Genomic DNA, 22975 nt, shown 5'->3' with positions numbered 1-22975 from the left:
AAGGCATGGATGTGTTTGTAATGACAACTAGTAACACATTCAATAAAATCAATTTTGACTGCAAGGTGTAAAAGCAATAGGCTTATGGGCTCCACTCTATTCTCTAAAAGCTGCTGAGTTCTGCTGGGGAAATCGGACAACAGGGACATTTCTGCCTAATACACCCTATGGACAGTAATTTTTGATCAAAACAAGTAAGAAACACAGCCTAGAAGTGATTTAGGGCGGAGTTGTCCTTTAAGTTATTCAAAACACAGTGACTCTAAAAGCAGAGGGAATGAGGGTGTTTCTGGCGACGCTAGGCTAATTATGTCATATTTCAGCAATATATTTTGAATAATTTACAATCTGCGAGATCAGAATGGGTAATAAGGCGCCTCCTCTTCTTGCCTATTGACCTTTTATAAAAATACACCCACAATGCTGTTTATGGAAGACTGACTGTTAGTTACCACATCATTTGTTAATTATTCAACTATAGACCAAAAAAGCAAGACATGTAAGTGAAGACAGTCAAAACACACCCAAGAACCTGGTAAATAATGGACGACGACACAGCTTACCGGATCAATTTGTGGTTCCCATCTATATGCCAAAGAGAGAGGGGAGCACGAACTTCATATGCCCGTCTTGGGATGATCTGTTCCTTCAGTCCACGAACAATAGTCCCCAAAGGATCTACTGCTCTCAGGGCATCCATAACTCTGAACCGTTGTACCCTGTATAATACAATTAGTATAGAATTTAACAGTAATATGTCATATTTTCTGTAACACCGTTTGCTTGCTTCCTTATATACAGTATATATAAATATAATAATTGATCTACAAGAATACCATATCTGTAGCCGTCTCCTTTTGGTCCTGAATCCTGACAGTCTATTGTTAAAACAATCAAAAACAAAGCTCCACTCCTGACCCTTTTTTTAAGTAGCTGTGTGTGATATAGAGAGAGATAGATAGATATATATATATATATATATATATATATATATATATACACACACACACACACACACACTGTTTTGGCTGTATAATAACCTAGACTACTAAAACTCAATATAAAGAAATAATAATGGCCTATATTACAATCAACGATGTCAATTTACATTTCATTAACAGCTTATTTGTGTATATGCGTATCAATAATTATCACCTGATGCCTTTGGACATTAAATAGCCTTGCGCGACCTTGTATCCTGTATTTGGAAAGTGGACATGAAACTCTGCTATCTCCCTTCTTAAATCCTCGTCAGTAATATCTGTGTAAGTGTCGCTTATTTTTAAGCCATAATCTGTCATACGCCTGCGGACGGTTCTGACACTCACGTCCAACAGACGGGCAATTTCTGGAACACTGAAATTACTCTCTATTAAGTATCTTAGTTGCTCTTCTGGAATGTGGAATGCCTGTCTGCCACGTTCAGTTGTGTAAAATGTCACACATCTGAACTTGTTGTCATTCTCATTCAATCTCTCGAGGACCTGGTTTAATTTTCTAAATATCTCTTCAGCATTTGCTAGGTCTGGAAAGCCTGGCAACAACTGTATGACATTATCCACAATGTCCATGGCTTGGTCATTGCTGTCCATATCCAGTGTTGCTGCCTGATCAATCAATTGTCGTCCGATTGATTCCAGTACATCCGCCACTATATCCAAGCATTCCTGGGCAGGAACAATTTCTGGACTGAAATGAGGGAGGGGACAAAAGATAAAGACATGGATTAACTAACTAAATAACTAGCCCAGTCTTCATTATTCTCAATTAATTTATATAGCTAAATGATTGTTATCTTCCATCTGGGGGGTCTCCACTTCACAGACATTTTGTAAAAAGTCTACACCAATTAAGTACAGAGCCTAAGGTGTAATTTAATTTAAGGAGTGGTTCTACAAGCAAGTTCAACACTGCAATCTGAGTTACTTATCTTAAAGGATGTATTCTAACGTCATAGTGAAAAGTGTACTCTATTATTCACTTCTGAATTCAAACAATTTAGGGGGAGGGGGAAGAAATGAAGTTGGTACATCAGTGTAGTGCTTCTCAATCTCTGTCTTTTGAAGCACGATCAAAATGTAGCTACTTTTTTGCATACCTAGGCCACTAGGATACCTAGGCCACTAGGTATTAGCATAGCACTAGTGGTTCTGAGGGATATTTATTAGCACAGGCAAACAAAACAGTTGTGCTTTCATCATCCAGGCGATAAACAAGGTCCAACAAACATTATTTTCTGGCCGTGTTGCATTTCACGATCAATAGTATTATAGCCAGTGTCATGCAGACATGCTGGTTTGGGCTTGTTGTTTACAGACAATTGAAATTTACCAAAAGTTCTCTGAAAACTGGCTTGCTTTCCTTAATGCATTTTGAATCAATATTTTGTATCTCAGATGTCTTACCTGCTTGCCATATCATTCACCAAGGTTCGCCTCTGCCAGGCCCCGTAGTTTTAGTGGATCTTTGTCTTAGAAGAGGACTGGACTTTAGCCACTTAGTTTTGACTCTTGAGCAGCCTGAGCAGCTCCGCCAGCTGCTGTGAATGATTCGAATCAGACCGCCGGTCTTAATGAAAGTCTGTTGCCAGATTTCGAGAGAGAAACAAGCAACCAGGTATGGAAACTAGCCCAAGCGACATTACACAACACAAGGCAAGAGTGACTAAGAAGTCGCTTACAATAAGCAGATTTGGCAACGACTTGAAGCACGTAGCACACAATGATTGACGACAATCAGAGCCAATGGAAATGGGGGGGCACACGGGGTGGCCAATCAGATTACAGGGGGGGCCAGTGCCACCCTGTGCCACCCCCTAACCTCAGCCCCTGTTATTTTTTTATTATTTTAGATTTAGATTAAAATGTATTGTTGCTGTAATATGAGACAGATTCTTACGTGCTCCAATATTGTAAAAATGTGTAGACTAAATAAGAAGTTTATGCATTTATTGGCATGGCACCAGCCAGGTGGCTTGTGTAAACAAACCAGTGTGTGATTTCCTGCCATGCTAAGGATACCATATGCACAAAAAAAAAGAATCTAATAGTTCATGGCAGGGGTCATCAATGTGTCCGTACACGGACAAACTTGTCCGTCACAAGACTTGTCTTTGTCCGCTGCAAATCTTTGATTCAAAAAATATATTACTAAAGCCAGCAGTGGCTGACTTGCCAGTCTCCAGGTTCAGAATTGATAGAACTTGTATTTAATTAATGCAGAAATACCAGTGGTGTAAAGTAACAAAATACAAGTACTTACAATACGTGTATACTTTATTTGAGCTTGTAGTCTATTCATCACAACTTTCATTGTTTTCAACTTCAATACATTTAAAATATGAAAAATATTATTTTACTCTTCTATTATTAGACAACTCGTTACTCAAATCAATATAATTGCAAGTCTCTCATCATCCAGATATTGGATTATCGACACTGTTCATTTTCACAACAGGCACTCTCATCAAGACAAGATGCCTGCTGTCCATTGTTGTATGCTGGTGATGTATAAAATAGGTTTAAAGTGGTTACACTGATTTTGATGCTATTAAGCCTTTTTGCTGGGAACCCCCTCAAGGACCCCTGGTGGTCCCCAGACCCCACTTTGAGAACCACACTGGCATAGAGTGCCAGTGAGTACACCCAGAAACGCCATTCCAAAATAAAATCTTCCATGCCAATGAATTACCTGATTTTAATTTAGTTTAATAGGATACGAGCTGGGTTTCCGAAATGTCCTTCGACATTAACACTCTAATAAAGACACTGCCAGACAGGTATTCAAACCTTGTTAAACCAGGAACCAAACAGTGGTGGATACAGAACATGTCTAACGACTGGGCCTGGAAAAATCAGTTTTTCAAGCTTTAATAGATATTATAATGACGTGGATGATGATGTCAATATGACAATTCTTCTCGCTGTCTCTGATTGTCTTTAATGCTTTGAAAAGGTTCAAAGCCATCAGTTCAATTTAGAAAGAAGAAGAAAGTGAAGCAGAAATTAGACATAAGTACAGAGATGGCCATGGAAATAATAATAATAAACTTTACTTTTAAAGCAAATTTTGAAACAGGGTTACATATTGTTCCATCTACACCTTCCCTCTCAGCTTTCATACTTAATATCTTAATAAAATAAAATAAAGTAGTAGGGATGAGGACTAACCACTTTCCCTCTTAAAAAACACAGCATGTGTTCTCCATCGTGTCTACTGAACTAGTATACTGTACATTTACGGCTGTACAAGCCGGCATGTTGATGACCCCTGGTTCATGGACAAAGTCGTTTGCTTTCACTGCCAATGCTGCTAGATTGTATGATGTAGATCATCTACATCATACAATCTAGCAGCATTGGCAGTGAAAGCAAACGACGAAATGACTGAAGGCTTCAGTCATTTATTCACTGTCCCACTCGATTCTGAACAATGCAGCGATTGATGGCTATTCTTATATTCAAGTGCTGCAACATAACTGGTCTCTCTTATAGCCTACCGGTAATCCAAGACAGTATATGTTAGATCTAGCTGGATAACTGTGTAAATGCAATGTGATGTCATATCATCGCAGAATGTCCCCAAAGAGGGGAGGGGCATTCTCTTTCTCTTTGCGAAGAATTAAATGGCTGCAGAAGTGGTTTTGCTTTCGCCCTTCTATTAAGTGTCAATGATTTGATTGTTGAAATACGGACAAAACCAATTGTTCTTGCGATTGCTTAGCTCACCATGACAGGAGATGGACCATGAAACCGACACCTCTAGTTCGAATCCGGATGGTAGAATGATGTTCAATTGTTACACCGATACTGTTTTCAAACGAATCTGCTTAATTTATATTTCAATTTCGGTCAGAAAGTTCCCTGTGTGTAATTTGATTTGGCGAATTAATTATTTTCAACTCGTTTGATCAACTCTTGTCATTTGACACCCTGAGAAATAGCATCTTTAATAAGCTGACTAAAATCATTGGATTCATGTTGGACCTATAGATCAAATCCCAGAGCAGTTGTTATATTTCTCCATATTCCTATGAGAAGATGCGATTCCAGAATTTAATTGCAGTCTTCCTGTAAAATAAAAAAAACATTACACTGACTCTCACCAATGAATTGAATATTTGTATGGGGAAACGTCAGAAGGTGGCGCTGTATTGGGAAACGTCAGAGGGTGGCGCTGTTGGCCTCGTTTCAACATCACTTGTTGATGGTAACGCATCAAATGCTCAACTTAATAGCATTCTAAGCCATACCATTAACTATTTACTACGTTTAATACCTGTTTGTTGACACCAATAGAGAGATTCTCTCTATTCAGCAACAGCATATTTTGTAGAGTGCAGACCAGGTCATTCAGTTTTCTGTTAAAATGCTTTTATAACCAGGCCGGTGTGGCCAAGCAAAAATATAAACACAGAAGAGCTGTTACAAAGTACTTTAGTTAAGTGCTTTAGAGATATACTTCCTCAAACATCGTAAAGACAGACACCAAAGGTATTTGAAAACACTTTATTATAAAATGTTTAACACAAGGCAGTGTTTTTTCAGTCAAGTGCAAACTTATTGGAATACAAATTTTAAGATCGTTCCAGGGGACCAGAAGATTTCAATTACAAAAGTTTCCTTTGAAAAAATATATATTGAATATATATTGTGAACATTTCCCATTACCACCGGGACAGCGTTTTGCGCTTGAACGTGAACATTTTTTTCTTTCTGAAAAATAATAAAATCTTGAAAATGGATATTTTGACCGCGATTCTGTCTTCTAAATACTTCTTCCAAATCCGTGGTTCTTAAACTTTTCCGTGTCAAGGACACCCAAAATTACATGCATTTGGCCGCAGACCCCCATCTAGAAAAAGATCGTTCCAGGGACGACCAGAAACAGAGATTTCAATTACAAAAGTTTCCTTTGAAAATATATATATATATATTGAATATATATTGTGAACATTTTTTCAAAAATAGCAGATCTAGCATTTAGAAGACATGCATAGAATCGGATCAAAATATCCAAAGGCTTGCAGACATTTTCACTATTTCTTTCAAAAATAGCAGATCTACAAGCTCGCTGCTATTTTTCATCCGTTAAAGTATAAAAACAATGTTAAAGCAGTTCAAAGCAGGTCTAAATGGGTTAAGCTCGACCAAAGTGAGGTGACTGAATGATCCCAGAGACCATGTTCTCACAGAAGTCCTCGTAATTATGATGGATAGGCAGTCGCAGCACCAGCGCACACGTGTTGGACTCGGGATAAATCTTTCGATCACCTGGTGTAGGTTGTAGGAAGCGGATGGCGGGCTGCGGGTTAAAACCAAGAGGTGGTATCCTGTTAGCTCCGGTAGCAAACCGCAGCACATCCTCCAGGGAGAGGCGTCTACACATTGCCACCTTCCCATCCGCCCGTTCCTCTTCAACCACTTCCCATCCATCCAGGATGTCCTCAGCCGACACAGCTGCCTCCAGCACTGCCTCCCCAGCTGTAAATAATATAAAATAAAAGTGATGTTTTAGTAAACCTGTATATTGCTCAAAACAATATACAGCATTACGTCATTGATTGTGAAACTAACAGTAACCCTTTCAAAGTGTGACACCTACCCTCGACATCAGCCAACCAATCCCTCCAGAAGGAAATGGTTCTCTCCTCAGCAGGTCTCCTGGAGCTCCCCAGCAACGAATAAAGCACCACGAACAGGTCCTTCAAGTCAGCTTCTCTGAGAGGTTCTGGGGGGCCTCCAACAAACAGTCTGCGGAGGGCTGTGTGGTCACGGAGGGCCTGCAGGACTCCGAGGTCATCCAGTCCGTCACGCAACCTTAGCAGATTAAATACATGGGAGACGACACAAGTGTGAACTTCAGTTGAGTTAAAATCATTAAGTCCATGGAAATGATGCTTATTTGTGCTACTGGATTGATCTAAAGCAGGTAAACAGCAAACATTAATAGCAACAGACTTACTGTTGTAGAGGCATACAGAGCCGCCCGTTCAGATAGAAGTCAAGCGCTGATTGTAGAAGTTCGTCCCGGTCACTCATGTTTTTCACCACCATGCCAAGGCCACCCACTTGGGAGAGTCCCGACTGTTCTAGATGAACCTCCTGCAGTGTCTCCGCTTGTTGTATCTGTAATAAATCCAAGGTATTTTGAGAATCAACACAACATTTCAATATTGCAAGAATATTACAACTCCATACAAGCCTTGGGACCAAAGTTAACACAGGGTTATAAACGATGACTTATGGACCAATCTTTCTGCAGAGCTGTATAACTTTTAGTAGTTAATTATACTTCATCTTCATGAAACTTGCCTTCAGCAAACCAGCCTTCAGCTCCTCGTCATCTACCTCTTCAATGTCTGCAGGTGGTGCTGTCTGTCCAATGAGTTGGCAGAGAAGCCTGTCTGAGAACACACAGGGCCCAAGTCCACCGTGCACCAGGCAGACTGCCAACATAGAGCCTATGGCTCTATAGTTGCCCCTTCTGAGTGCTGAAACAGGGGACAGAGACCAGGGACATTTTTGCTATTGGCAGGCAGCATAAGTAAAGGTGTATTTGCAGGCAATCTATGAAGATATGATAGACAGTGTATCTGCTGCAAATTGCAGCCTAGGCTCTCTAAAGAAATTTCTTTCAAGGTGTGTCTAGGTGTCAAGTGCTGGAACCTCATGTACATACCTACTGAATCCAGCGCGAGACTCTTACACTCTGCAGAGCCCACAAAAAGTTGACAGCCGAGTATTGCTTGCATGAGAACAGTGATGAACTCCCGTGTAGGTCCACCGGTGTCAACAGCACCCTCTCCCAGGCCTAAGGTGTCCACAAACACAACGTCGAGCTTCTTTTTGGGGTTGAAAGACTTTCTTTTAAAAGCTCTTAAGGCACAACCCAACACGTCGCCTCTGTTGACGTTCACGCTGTTTCCAGGTGTTGCTCGAGATTGCAAATCAACTTGTGCTTCAAGCATCCTCAATACGTTTTTCAGTTCATCATGGGGCTCTGGTGGCAAAGTGGGTGGAGCAGAGAGAGACGACGCTGGTGTAGATTCAGTGAGGGGAGACAATGCATCAGGAGGAATAAAGGTTGGATCAACAGCAGAGAGAGGTGAGGCTGGTGCTGAAGTAGAGAACGGAAACACTATAGCAGGTGGAGTAGACGTTCGTTCGGCAGCAGAGGGGGGTGAGGCTGGTGCTGATGTAGAGAGCTCAGAAACTGCATCAGGTGGAGTAGACATCGGTTCGACAGCAGAGAGTGGCGAGGTTGGCGCTGATGTAGAGAGAGGAGACATGGGCCCAGGAGGAGTAGAGGTTATTTCGGCAGCAGAGAGGGGCGAGAGCGAGGCTGGCACGGATGCAGAGAGAGACACTGGCTGAGCGGTTACAAGAGAGACTTCATCAGGAGGAAGAGAGGTTGGATCTGACCTGGGGGGACCATCGAGTGAATCCTGAAATGAGACAGACAGTTTTGAGGAATTGAACTTTTGAGCCTCTACAGTACAACATCATCCTTAATTGTTATATAATGAAAATGCCAGTGAAACATACCGTGTGGTCAAGCCAACGCACAAACAGGGTTGTTGGCTGTGTTAAGCCACATTCCTGTAATGTGGCTACTTGGTCACTGTTGACTTGCAACACAGGTGACAGAGATGTCAGACTGAAGTTCTCAGTTCCGTCTGGAACTCCTCCCGCAAAGGAAATCAGACTCTAAAATGAAGCACAAGTGTACACTGATGAAACAGCTAATTTGCAAGGAGCATTACATTGTAATTATTAAATTCCTATAATATAGTTTTCAGTATCCGGATCTAGAGCGGAGAATGCTTGCACGTCAGCAAATAGTTTGTGTATGGTCATAACATTAGTCTTAATGCATTTCATTGAAAAGGAATCACATTAGAGCTGCAGTGCAATGTGACAGTTTTTTTCCAACATGTCTATGGTGTGAAAGTCATATTGAAGATTACAATAATAATTACAGCATCTTTCAGTTACCTGGATAGAGCTCTCAAGAAGAAATGTGCGTCGTCGGCACGTCCCGTCAGGATATCGGAACTGAAACACCGTCCCCTCATTGTTGTGGTTTCTCTGAGATTCAGCCATCCTCCTCCTCACAATCTACCGAAGCAAGATAAACACATTTAAGGCGGTCATTAGTGGCTGACAAGTCCAAATCCCCACCCCAGGTATATCCAATTTCAAGTGTGTCTTATAGTGTATGTAGCGCCAGTGCCACTATACTATTCCAAAGCCCCCTCAGATATCTTTTTGGGCCGTTTAGATCATGTAGAGCCGGTCATTTTAAAAACATATCTCAAGTCAAGAGAGTGTGGGCACCCCTGGTTTAGAAAATACCAAATTTAGCACCAGGTCTATGCACAATTACTTACAGCCTGACGTCTAGTCTCCGCCTCCTCAGCCAACCTGGCAGCCTGGATCGCTTCAGCCTCCTGCCTCCGCTGTGCAGCAGCGGCAAGCCTCGCAGCTTCTTCCTGAAGACGTGTCTGTGGGGAGGGAGAAAATAAATACTGTGGCTGTGTCCGAAATCAGTAGGGAACTCCCTATTCCCCAATATGGGGATCAAAATCTAGTAGACTACAGTAGTGAATTCATCAGCAAATTTCAGGCATTACATAGGGAGGGTCGCCATGTCGTCATCGCTGTCGCACAGTTAAAACGTTAGGACTGAAACATTCTGCTGCCTTGCAGCAGGGGAAGGGAGAGAGCTGGGGGGGGGGGGGGGTGTAACATCAATATGATAGGTTATTGAGAAATATGCCTACATAATTACAAAGTTTGATCTTTTTTTTTCATGGATGAATGAATACATTATATACACCACATGTATATCATGCATTGATATTATAGACATTTAGAAAGTTAGACAATACAGATACAATCTTATCTACATAACACGTACAGAAGGACAAAATGTGGCATAGCTCTGTTTAAACAATGCTGTACCTCCAACTGTCTGTATTATTTGTTCAGCCTTTACAGTTCATTTTATTTTGACACTTGCTTTGGCAATGTAAACATATGTTTTCTCATGCCAATAAAGCTCCTTTGAATTGATACACAAAATAGCGTCAACACTGCCGCAAATCCAACAGAAGAAAAATGAGAGCGCAGCAGTGCATTGTAGGGAAGTAGGGCTCAACAAGTGACCATCGAATGTATCCTACAAATCCAAATGCATTGTGGGATTGTTGAGTCCACTACATTAGGGTGCATAAATGCTCACTATATGTTCGCACACTACTTCAATATGGCGGAGCCCCTATGTAGTGGACTATGAGGGATAGGGAGCTGCACCCAGTGATCTTGGTACATAGAAATTGATCTATTGAAGATTCTGACTTTCAAATGTACATATTTTTTGTTTTGATTGTATTGCTGTATTGTTGTATTATGCTTTCTGCTTTGGCAATGTAAACGTATGTTTTCTCATGTCAATAAAGCCCTTTGAATTGAATTGAGTGAATTCGGACGCACCCAGTGTCTCTGTGTGTGTGTGTGTCTCAAGTTCCATTACCCTCTGCCTGTCAATCTCCAAGCTTCTTCTGTAGTCGGCATCCTGGTCTTCAATCAGTTGCCGGCGTTGTTGTAGATCATCCTAAAGAGAAAAAATAATTCAATTTATCATATAAAATGACCAAACTACAGTGATACCAAGGGCATAAATGATTCAAGCATCCAGATAGTTAGCCACCAACCATGTTTGTATACCAAAATAAAAGTTTCACATGTTGATTTAAAAACTGATTGTGCTGCGTTTACCATCAAGCGGCCCCGATCACTCCTGACGTCCTCGGACTGTCTCTCTGCAGTGGTCTACAAACAAAGGAAAAAAGAATAAATCAATCCAAAGAGGTCATACTGTAAGGCGATGTAATATCTGCTGTCCAGGAACATTTTCAGCAGCTACACATGTGTAGAGTCCTGTCTTACCGAGCGGTCATCTGCAGGTAGGATTTCTTCAACCAGGTCATCCTACAAGAGCCGATACAAGATTGTGTCAGAACGTAGAACATTTCATGTACACCTTCTGCCATGAATGAGCTGCAGAACTTGGCACGCAGTTAATGTGAAACAGTGGCTGCATCACGTTTTAGCCCAAGGAAGATTTACATCAACAGGACATGACTCAGCTACGCCTTTGTACCTTAACAGTGCCAAAATGACCAAAGACTTTGAAAGAATTAGTTCGAAACACTCACATCGTCATAGCCTCTGTCGTTGTCCCCTATGGACGCATCATTGTTCAGATGTTGGGGATCTTCGTCCTCATATCGGCTTTCTATGGGCTCCTTAAAAAACAGACAGATGTAATTAGGAAAATCACAGACAAATATTGCTGTGAGATAGACCTTAAGCTGTTACGATAACGATCTAATGTCTATTAAAGCATCAAACAGTGGTGCATCGCAGTAGTGTCTTACCAGATCGTCAGCTTCAAGCGAGGCACTGCTTTCAACCCTTTGTTCCGAGCGATCGTCACTCTACAAATGACAGACTGATTTCACTACATGGGGATGGCATGAGCTGCTGAACGTGTAACTATAACAGTCACGTGATACACAGGAGCTGCACCTCACTTACAATCATTTCAGCAGAAGAGTCGCTTTCCAGATCCACCTCACTCTCCGACTCCATTTCCACCTCACTCTCCGACTCACTGTCCATCAACATCTCAATACTTTCCTGAAAGAAACAAATACATTTTTCAACACAAAAAGACAGTGAGAGTTAACATGTGTTGCTGGTTGAACATCGTTTTGAGCACCAACAATCATGGCAGTGCGTTACAGTGGCAACAGTTTCTCATGTCTTACAGAATCAGAGTCATGAGAAGGCGCTACAGTGTCATTTGCAGAACCAGTCACATCACTTTGTGAGCCTTCACTATCTGGATTGAGTTTTTCCTGTGGAGGAAGCACAAAGACAACAACCATAGATTAAATTGTTGTTACCCACGTTTTGATTTTGTTTTCCAATAATCCATCAATTAAGGATATTGCAGGCAACACTGTACCTTTGGTAAAATGTAGATCGCCGATCGTTTGTTTGTAGTCATCGTCCGCAGTGCTACCGCGTTCCATAGACCCCTTTGGATGATGTTGATGTTTTTGCGGCCATCTACAGTGCAGAGTTGGAAAGGAACGTTCCCAACAATGGGGAACTTAGATCTCAGGGCTGCCATTAAAGCCGTCTCGTCTTTAGTCAGCGCTATTGAGAGCTTCTGGACTTTTACGGCTGAAAAGTAAAAGCAAACCACAGACAAGCCTCATTTCAGTTCATTCTTTACTTGTATGTTACAGGGAGTTGAGGTATTGGGGCTGAAAGAGATTACAATACCGTGCTTATGGGAGTAGGTCTTCAGTCCCGGATCGAGGAGAAGTCCCACTCTCAGTTGGAAATTGTTGCTGTAAAACACACACGATTACTGTGTTAGTTAGCTGTACAACCCCTAAAAGACTTTTTGGATAAACAAATTCAGACCAGTGAACCGAAACAAGTCGGCTGCATGTTTGAGTCAGAAATCCTAAGGCCAAATTTATGCTATGTTACCAGCTAACTGGATATTTAATGCAAAAGGTGATAGGTGTTATTCAGAGTATAATAGCAATTCAAAGTTTCACTACTCTTGGGATCTACCCTGCCCTCCCATTGTGTACGTACTGAGATGGTCCTGCAGGTGGGGTATCCTCTGATTGACGTGCTGCCGAACTGGAAGAAGAAAAAAAGGATTGTTTAATCAGTTTTAATGACTTTACAATAATTGCAAAGACTACAGCCAAATATAAACTAATTACCCAGGTCCACAGGACTGTACATGAAGATCCAGATACTGCAGTGCCACTTCCTGCCCGCAGTTTCGGCACAATTCCTTGACAACCTGTGGGGAGCAAGTTTGATAACTAATCATTCCTTCATTGTGATTGTATGAGACTTTATGCTCTAGAAAGAAAACATTGGCAAACATTAACAATGGGTATACTAGAATTTAGGCCAATTGTAGTCAGAATCAAAGCCATTTACATTAATTTTCATATAGTTCGGACAATACATAAATGCTTTAGTGCAATATGAGTACAGTAAGACAGTACAGGCAGTTTACATCAAGTGTCCTTGATGCTGGAAAGTATTACCTGTTCTTCCGCAACCACTGGCTGCAGAGATGCCACTGCCTCCAAATGCTGCTGTATGGGGACAATATAGGCTAAAGCCCTGTTGAGCTCACCCTCACTCCTTAGGAATGGAACACTGTAGCCATCTGCTGGCATCGCTATTTCGACTAATTCCCCAGCTCTATTGCTTTTATAGAGCTTGAAGCCCCCCCCATACTGGAGACGGGGGAAGGCAGAGTAGAGCCCCTGGACTAGCTCTATGTGAGAAGACTCCCTGGACAACTTGATCCTTTTCCTTCCTAGTCCGCATCTTTTCAGCTCTAAAGCTTCTGTAGATGTTGGCTTGCTCCTCTGGCCTGGCACAGCGAGGCAGCAGAACTCATGCTCCCAGGGGACCTCAAGGGGGGCGCGGGCGGAAAGTGACTTGAGCCTCCGGTTCTTACGGGCGGGCTCAAATAGTCGCGACATTGTTTGTTGGGTTGTTGAGCTGGACTGCTGCTGTTGTGAGCGGAGCAAAGCAGCAATCTCCCCAAGCAACAACCCCGTCTGCATTGCTGAACTGAAAAGAGAGGGAGAGAGATCAATTAAAGAGTAGTTCACCTCCAAAATGACTTTTTCTATACTCATGTCTTGGAGACAGTGTGTTTTGTATTTGTCGCATTCTTAAGACAAGAATGGAGTAAATTTACCCCCATTGATGGGGGACCCATTCGGAATCAATGTGGGCTAATTTACAAATCCATTTTGTTGTCTTAGTAATGGGACAAATACCAAAAAACTTTGACATAGCTGCCATCTTAATTTAACCATGCTTTGTTGACATCAGTACAGACAAAAACCCTTCTCAAAGACTGAAACTCATTTTCCCCAGTAGACAAAGCCACAGCTGCTGAGATAGTTGGGGTTTGGCTACCATTAATACTACTATGCATGAAATTCCATCTATCCACACAGATAAGACACATCCCCAGAGAGAATAAGAGAGCCTATAAAAGGCTCGGTTCCATTTAATGTAGGGCAATTATTCACACATTTTGATTTCAAGGACCATAATAACCGAGTATGGGTCCATTGTAAACTCAGATTTATAAAAAACATGAGAACCCCCTCAAAGACACTTTGAAACCCACTGGTGATGCATAGAGTAAACATACACATGTACTGGGTCTAAGTTTGACCATAATGGAAGAGAGCCTTCACTAATGCCATTGGTAACACCTGTGAATGAATCTAGGAAGGTGTCCCACTGAGTCTTTCCAAAATGTCTGCTCTGCATATTGCCCCAGAGACTTTATCAAGAGTCCCCCTGTTGTCCGTGTATGGAACTGTTTAGTAGCCCCAGAGCGCAACTGCGCATGTGCATGACTCTCAGTACGTTCCCGGCTTCTTTGCCTATGATGTTTCATTCCTTTTATTCACACAGTATAGAACGCATTGACTCTGCAATCATTGTGTATTATCGTATAGAATGTTTTTTACACTCCGACAAGTCAGCGGGGGAATATTTCCCCTCGTGTTTAAGTTGGAAGCAAGGCTGTAATCACCATGGCACATGTGGGAGCTGCAGCAGGCCATAATGTTATTGAAGAGCATTTATTAACTTCACCACAAAACAGAATAAAGTAACTAACATAACGGTGAATTTATATACAGATATTTGCACGTAAAAATAATTCAAGAAGTTGGATTCTAGGGACTCTGGGTTCCCTTAGGGCAGGGGTCTTCAACGTTTTCAGGCCAAGGACCCCCTAGCTGAGAGAGAGATGAAGCAGGCCAGGGACCCCCTCTATATTGTATAAAATTGTGTTTCAGATCAACTTTTGCTGCTCTTGTTTCCCTCTACACACCTGTAACTCTTTGCCAAAAATAGACGATCTACAAGCTCACAGCTGCGAGGCATTGTGAGCTTGTAGATCTGCTATTTTTGGCTAGAGTTAACCAATGTAAAAAAAATCATATCGCACAAACATTTGGAGGACCCCCTGTAGTAACTCTGAGGACCCCCTGTTGAAGACCGCTGCCTTAGGGAGTTCTAAATTGACGTTTGGTTCCATTTGTATGCTATTAAGGGGAGACCTTGAAATTTGAAAGTTTGTAAAACATAAAGAAATATAGTGTTCAATCTTACCTCACGTAAACACTGCAGAAGCTTGACACTCGTCCACGGTCCACCTCGTCTCTCACCGTGATCGAAGCATTCACCGCAGCCGGCGTGAGCGGCCTGATCAGCTCTGCCAGCTGCGGTGAATGATTCCAATCAGACCGCAGGTCTTAATGAAACTCTGTTGCCAGATTTCGAGAGAGAAACAAGCAACCAGGTATGGAAACTAGCCCAAGCGACATTACACAACATAACATTTCCATTACAATATTACATTATAATAATATCAACATGACTTTTTTTGTTGTTTGATAACATCTCGCCACAGATCAAACATACATCTAAGGCAATAATGAAGTAATGCACTATTAATATGCTACCCTTACAGCCGCAGTCTTGACTTGTCTGCAGCTCCCTGAGCGCTAGAGTATTTTTATTGATTGATTGCCTTCAAAGATTGGTGTGGATAATGTGGGAAGGGTCTAATTATTTTATATTGATCTTTTTTGGGGTCACATTATTATATTTAGGCCTATCTTTTTTTAGGACACATTATAGCTTAATATGGAACATGAACATCTCTGCCATCAGATCGGATTGCCATGTCTGTCAGGCTGTCAGACTGTCTGTCTGTCTATCTCGAGACAGAAAAACAGAGAGACATGATAGTATTATATTTTTCGGGGAACCATGACTTCATCACAACCCATCAATCATCATTGAATGAATAGGCACTTAGAGAGAGAGAGAGAGAGAGAGAGAGAGAGAGAGAGAGACACAAGTGCGTGTCAGATAAGTGGCAGGCCGGCAGCGGACCACGGACTAAACATCTAATAGGCCTATAGGCTACACATGAACATTTTGCAAGGGCTGTTTCCATGGTGGACACCGGCCTAGGGTTAGACTTGCACAGCAGTTCATTGTCTGTCCATTGTCTGAGAAGCGCAGTGCTGATCCAATAATAAAACTCATAATGACTACAGGCGTCGAAATTAAAACCTGTCCCATCCATAGAAGCCAATCTATAATAACGCATAACAATGACATCTATTTATTCCCATGATTTGCTCTTGGGATGAATTAAACCCCGTATTTAACCAGGTCAATCTAAATGAGATTAAAGCTTATTATCTATTACATTAACATTGTAAAACGCATATGAAAAACACACCAATGGGAGACAGATTCTATAACACTTTGAATTGTATCAAAATGTGTGAAATCGTTATCTAGGCGAGCAGGTGAGATGTGGTGTCGCTACTTTTTTTTCCTGTTTTTCCCCTCTCCTTTTTGAGAGAGAAGGGTAATTGTTGCGCTCTGCAGTCATGTAACACAGAAGTAACCTCTATGGCATAAACGCATATGTTTATTGTTTTGGAAGGGAGCTTGGCGCATTTGGGGAGCATAAAGGCATTTGAAAACATGGGCACAATTGGACCCGTTGGAAAACCAGAGCGGCACCATTGATTTGACACCATATACTGTACAGCTGTTTATTGCCTTGAAATAGAAGATTATTTAAGAGAAAATACTATAGCCTAGGGCTAGGCCTACATGTTACTGATGATAATATATTTGCAATGACGCTAAATGAAGCAAATTCGTGTCAGATCAAAGCCACGTACGGTGATGCCCTGCACCATGCACTCTGCTTAAAAGCCGCTGTTGCTTATTTGCTTTTATCAATGGATATTGATAGAATATACAGTGATGAGCTGTACACGAAACAAAAGCTAAGGTTCCAAAGAACTTCAAATTGATTTGATTTGAGAGAGCTCTAAGTGTTAGAAGACACCCACGACCGCCGAGTTTTTGGCACCGACCGCGCCGTGATTGCGTAATTCCTTGCGTAATTCATTCATATCAGGAAATAATGAAAGAATCCAGCCATGGGCCAGATAAACATACAAAGCTTAGATTTCACGGATTCTGGCGTTCTTTTTATTTTTATTTTTGGTTATGATCTGACTGAGTATTAGCTAATATAAAAATCGCCTCGAACCTCAGGAAAAAGACGAGAAGAGTGCATGGCGCGGTGATCAACCAGACCCGATGTTGGAATCATACTGTACAGTTTATAATTGCCTTGAAATAAAAGATTATTTGACAGAAATTAATACAGCCTATATGTTACTGATGACTTGGAATTTAATTTTATTGCAATCAATGCAATATTGATTGCAAAGGACAGGATTCAAGAATGGAGACTTGGAGAGGGACAGCGCACCTCCTGTGCGTAATTGCAGAAAGCCACTTCATAAATTGAATCACATATCAGGAGAGGTAACTGAATTAATTAATACAAATATTTTATTTTTTTTATTTTAAGACTTACACGTGCATATGAGGCGTTCTGTGCAGGGCAGAGTTATGTCACACGGGCACACGATGCGTTATGTGCAGAGCACAGTAATGTCAAAGGGGAACATGATGCGTTTTGTACAGAGCTCAGTTTTGTCACACGGGTAGGTGAGGCGTTCCACGCAGCGCGCACCAAGGTGGCACAGCACCCACTCATCTCTCCGCGCCTCGCCTAGTCGCGTGACCAAATAAATCATGCGTGCGTTGACGTGTGCCTTTGCTACAGACGCATGAATCTACACGTAGACGTGTTACCCTGTAGGTCAAGATGCAGTGGTTGCACTGTTACGCGTGAACGCGCGCGTGCACGTGTTCCCATTGTGAGTCAATGGGAAACTACACTACACGTCTATGCGGTTCTGTGCAACACACAAAAAAAATTACACGATTACAGGACACGGGGTGTGCTTACGTGGCACTAACGGAGCCCCATAGCGCGTGTGTGCGTGTGCGCGCGCGCGCGTGTGTGTGTGTGTACACATCTGTGTACACCTACTGTACATTCCTGCCTCTCCTATAATAGGCTCACTCTTACGACTGAGATTCACTCGTTAGTTCCAGAGACTTTGACACAGAAACAATCCCAGAGACAGTTATCAGTCAGTCAGTGAATAGAACGGATCAACTGAACAGCCTGGCCGATCAGCTGCAGCACAGATACAGACAAACAAACAGGACTGTTTATCTGCTACAACCTCCACTGAGGTAAGAACAGACACATTATTATTACTAAAAAACTACTACTAGTACTGCTGCTGCTGCTTGTAGTGACATGACTCTCCTTTGACATGTCTGCAAAGCACTTTGTAACATTGTTTAGAAAAGCGCTACACAAATAAATCCATTATCATTATCATTATCATTATCACTACTACTACTACTACTACTGCTACTGCTACTGCTACTACTACTACTACTACTACTACTACTACTACTACTACTACTACTACTACTACTACTACTACTACTGCTGCTGCTGCTGCTGCTGCTGCTGCTGCTGCTGCTGCTGCTGCTGCTGCTGGTCCTACTACTACAACTACTACAACAATACTACATGCTACAGTACTACTACCACCACCACTACCACTACTACTACCACCACCACTACCACTACTACTACCACCAATACTACTAATTCTACTACTGCTGCTGCTGCTGTTGCTAAAGCAATAGTACCACTACTACGCCTACTATAGCCTGCTGGTACTGCAAATAATAATGTTGTTTATACTACTGATAATACTGCTATAGCTACTAAAACTACTGCTAAATACAGCTAGTAATACTACAAAGGTGATACTATGGTGTGTTTATGTTATGTATGCATGCGCCCATGCTCGTAAAAAGGTGTGCACGTTAGTGTCTGCAGAGTGTGGGTGTGCCTACGGAGAGAGGGAGGCAGTGTGTGTGTGTGTGTGTGTGTGTGTGTGTGTGTGTGTGTGTGTGTGTGTGTGTGTGTGTGTGTGTGTGTGTGTGTGTGTGTGTGTGTGTGTGTGTGTGTGTGTGTGTGTGTGTGTGTGTGTGTGTGTGTTCCTGCCTCTCCTGTCACATACACCATGGCAACCATGTGTTATGACTCATAGGCAACATGTTATGATCTGAGGCCTTACTGACAAACATCTAAATTCCAAGAAAGATACGGTAGACTAATAATTGCTCCCTCGAGGGGAGTAGTCATAGCAGCACTATGGAACACATGACAGATAGTTGGGACAGGTAGTGTGTGCGTGTGCGTGTGCGTGTGCGTGTGCGTGTGCGTGTGCGTGTGCGTGTGTGTGTGTGTGCGCGTGCATGTGTGCATGCTTTAGGCCTTTAAGATTACATCTGTCATGAAACACTCAATCTCAATGACATCATCATCATGACACGAGGCAACATGTTGACTTGATTTGGCATTATGTAATAAAGTAGAGTTCCAGATTGGTAACACAAAGTCACACAGACACAGCGTCTCTCTCTCTCTCTCTCTCTCTCTCTCTCTCTCTCTCTCTCTCTCTCTCTCTCTCTCTCTCTCTCTCTCTCTCTCTCTCTCTCTCTCTCTCTTTCTCTGTCTCTCTCTCTTTCTCACTCCCTCTCTCTCTCTTTTACTTTTGGGGTGTTTGGAGTATCTGTATCTACTCTTAGCGTTGTTACAGCTACTGAAGCTACTGCAACTGCTGCTGCTAACTCTACTAATAATGTTAATAGACAGTTTTACTACTGAATTACTACTGCTACGCTACTATTGCTACTCATTGTAATACTATCACTACAGCAAGCCCTAATACTGTAACTGCTATACGAATAATACCATCACTAGCACAACTACTATTACTATTACTACAACTAGTATTGCTACTAATAATGTTATTGTTGTTGTTTTCCTCTCCTCTAGTATCCCTGCTGCTGTAACAGACTCGGATAACATAACAGATTAGGGAGTGCGAGTGACGGACAAAATGGCTTCCCATTTGCCTCATCAGGAAGAGGACTACTCCTGTCCCGCATGCCATCACATCGTTAAACATTCCATTCACAGCTATTGCAAAGACTGTCTGCACGAATGGTGGACGGAAAAACCAGCAAATGAATGTCCTGTTTGTAAAACAAGAGCCTCCAGGGACCAACATTCTACAAACTTGGGATTGAAGAACCAGTGTAAGAAACTCTTGGAGGGGAAATACAGGAGTGCCTCAGCAGAGAGCTCAGAGGCCCTCTGCACTGCACATGGGGAGAAACTCTTATTCGTCTGTCTGAACGACAAACAGCCGAATTCAGAAAAACATGCTGGACACGCATTCAGGCCTGTGGACGAAGCATCACAGCACTGTCAACAGGAACTCCAAAAATCACTGAAGCCTTTAAAGGAGAAACTGGATGTCTTTGAGGAAGTTAAAGTTAATTATGACCAGACAGAAAATCGGATCAAGGTTCAGGCACGTAACACGGAGGCACAGATTAAGAAACAATTTAAGAATCTTCATCAGTTTCTGCAAGATGAAGAGGAGGCCAGGATCGCCACGCTGAGGGTGGAAGAGGCACAGAAGAGCCAGGAGATAAAGGAGAAGATTGAGGGGCTGAGTAGAGAAATGGCGACACTCTCAAACACGATCCGAGCCGCTGAGGACAAACTGAGAGCCAACGATCATGTGTTGGTTCTGCAGAACTACAAGGCCACAGTGAAAAGGGGCCAGCTCCCACAGCCAGTCGCAGGAGTGCTGATAGACGAGGCCAAACACCTGAGTAACCTGGCCTTCAGAGTCTGGGAAAAGATGAAGGAGATTGTCATCTACACTCCTGTGATCCTGAACTCCAACACGGCTGAATCAGGCCTCATCCTGTCTGATGATCTGACCAGTGTGAGACATGCAGAGTTGCAGCAGCTTTCTGAGAAACCAGAGAGGTTTGAGTTATGGCCCACTGTCCTGGGTTCTGAGGGCTTTAAGTCAGGGTCGCACAGCTGGGATGTTGAGGTTGGATGCAATAGACGCTGGGCACTGGGAGTGTCAGCAGAGTCTAACCAGAAAAAGGGAAATAAAGGGGGTAGACACTGGATGATAGGGTTCTGTGATGGTAAATACACAGTGGTCTCCTCACCAGGGTCTGTCGCTGATCTCTCACTGAACCACAAAGCCCAGAAGATCAGAGTCCAGCTGGACTGGAACGGAGGAAAGTTGTCCTTCTCTGATGCTGATGATACGACACACCTACACACCTTCACGCACACTTTCACTGAGAGACTCTTTCCATTCATTGGTAATGGCGATGTTGGTGGTACCTCTCTGAAGGTGTTACCAGGGAAGCATGTTGGGAATGCATGCCCCACCTGTGTATGCAAAAACCGTTGCACTTCTTATACGTGTTGTCAGAGTCCCCGTTCATGTTGATAACGTACAAGAGCATAAGCGAATGGAATTCCATTGTACGTGCTACCACTTAATCTGGTGCACAGGTGCCGATGCCTACATCCCCCCAAACACACTCGTCCACAGACCGGCGGACAGACAGATGCAGAAAACCGCGATCCGTTCAAATTCCCACTTGGCACTGCAAACCTCCGGGTTATCTGAGGGACACACGGCAAGTTTGAAGTTGTACGGAGATTATGTTTCCACCCGTCTGTGTGTCTCTCTGTCTGTCTGATCAAATGTATTATGCATGCTATACCAGGGAAGGAAGACACCCCACCCAATATTACTTTTTCATATTGGCTTCATGGTGGCACCATACCAGGCTGTTTTATGTGTTGGCGTATTACTCTAGAACCTTAGGCCATTAAAAAATAAATCATCAAGAATTTCCCCTGGATTCCTTCATGATCAGGCCACATAGGACCGGCCCATTTCCATATAACTAGATTCTCTGCAATTTTGCATTTCTTCGAAACACACATTTTATGACAGCACTATCATCAGTGTTGTATAAATAAATATTTGTGTTTGTTTGTTTATTTTCAGACACTTAACCACTTAAACCCTCAATACTTAATAAACTTGACCTGTACTTGGTCCGCTCTTTTTTGTCTCTACACCAACTCTCTTCACTGAAAAGAGCAGATCTTCAAGCTCACAACGTGTCGCAGCGCAAGCTTGTAGATCGGCTATTTCCCCCCCAGAATAGGGATGCTTGGGTTTAAGTGGTTAATGTAGAACATCTTTTCATCACTCAAAGATTTGGTGGCCCTCCTGAAGTAACTCTTAGGACCCCTATAGGGTCCCGGACCCCCTTTGAAGACCTGTGCTCTAATTGCACACATTCAAAAGCATTTTCACTTCTGACCATTAGGGGGTGCCACAAATACAAAAGGTTTACAACCCATGGCTTACAAAACCCTGGGTAGGCAACCTGGCCGGTCGGAGATGTGCGCTCTGCTCCTCTCTAGTGTTAGTATTATGGTGAAATGTTTTATATGATTATTATAGACAACATACTTTTATATCGTGGCATACGTCTATGTCATTCAGGCTTGATTGGTGACATGTTAGACATGATTATTATTGATAACATACTTTTATAATGTAACGTTTGTCATTCATTGTTCACATTTGAATTATATTGGTATTATGGTGACATGTTTGATATTATTATTATTGATAACATGCTTTAATGTAACGTTTATCATTCATTGTTCACGTTTGAATTATATTGCTATTATGGTGACATGTTTGATATTATTATTAATAACATGCTTTAATTGTGGTGTTTGTCATATCATTCAGGTTTTAATTACATTGGTCTCATGGTGATTAGGTTTCATGTGATTATTATGAATAAAATACTTTTACTTTGTATTGTACATCAATCAGTTTCTAATAATTGTGGTTATTATGGCTTGAAATCAATGGATATATTGATAATTATGTGATTCAATATTGCCACATAATTCAAAAGACTTGTGTTGT

General features: G+C 42.1%; 1 protein-coding gene across 1 annotated transcript; it reads left to right on the top strand.

Moving 5' to 3' along the window:
* The first annotated feature begins 18154 nt into the window (after window positions 1-18154).
* Window positions 18155-22934, top strand: LOC308077283 (zinc-binding protein A33-like). Its single transcript, XM_080417910.1, has 2 exons — window positions 18155-18299; window positions 19969-22934. The coding sequence occupies exon 2, from the start codon at window positions 20033-20035 to the stop codon at window positions 21458-21460; it is 1428 nt and encodes a 475-aa protein (XP_080274036.1). The 5' UTR covers window positions 18155-18299; window positions 19969-20032; the 3' UTR covers window positions 21461-22934.
* Window positions 22935-22975: the final 41 nt, after the last annotated feature.

Source organism: Gymnoscopelus braueri (genome assembly GCF_963280865.1).
Source record: "Gymnoscopelus braueri genome assembly, chromosome: 21".
NCBI lineage: Eukaryota > Metazoa > Chordata > Actinopteri > Myctophiformes > Myctophidae > Gymnoscopelus > Gymnoscopelus braueri.
The sequence above is the reverse complement of the archived record's forward strand: the minus strand, read 5'-3'. Positions and strand labels throughout refer to the sequence as shown.

Bases quoted from the DNA above. Each gene is read 5' to 3' on its own strand.
- LOC308077283 (XM_080417910.1), top strand. From the start codon at position 20,033: ATGGCTTCCCATTTGCCTCATCAGGAAGAGGACTACTCCTGTCCCGCA.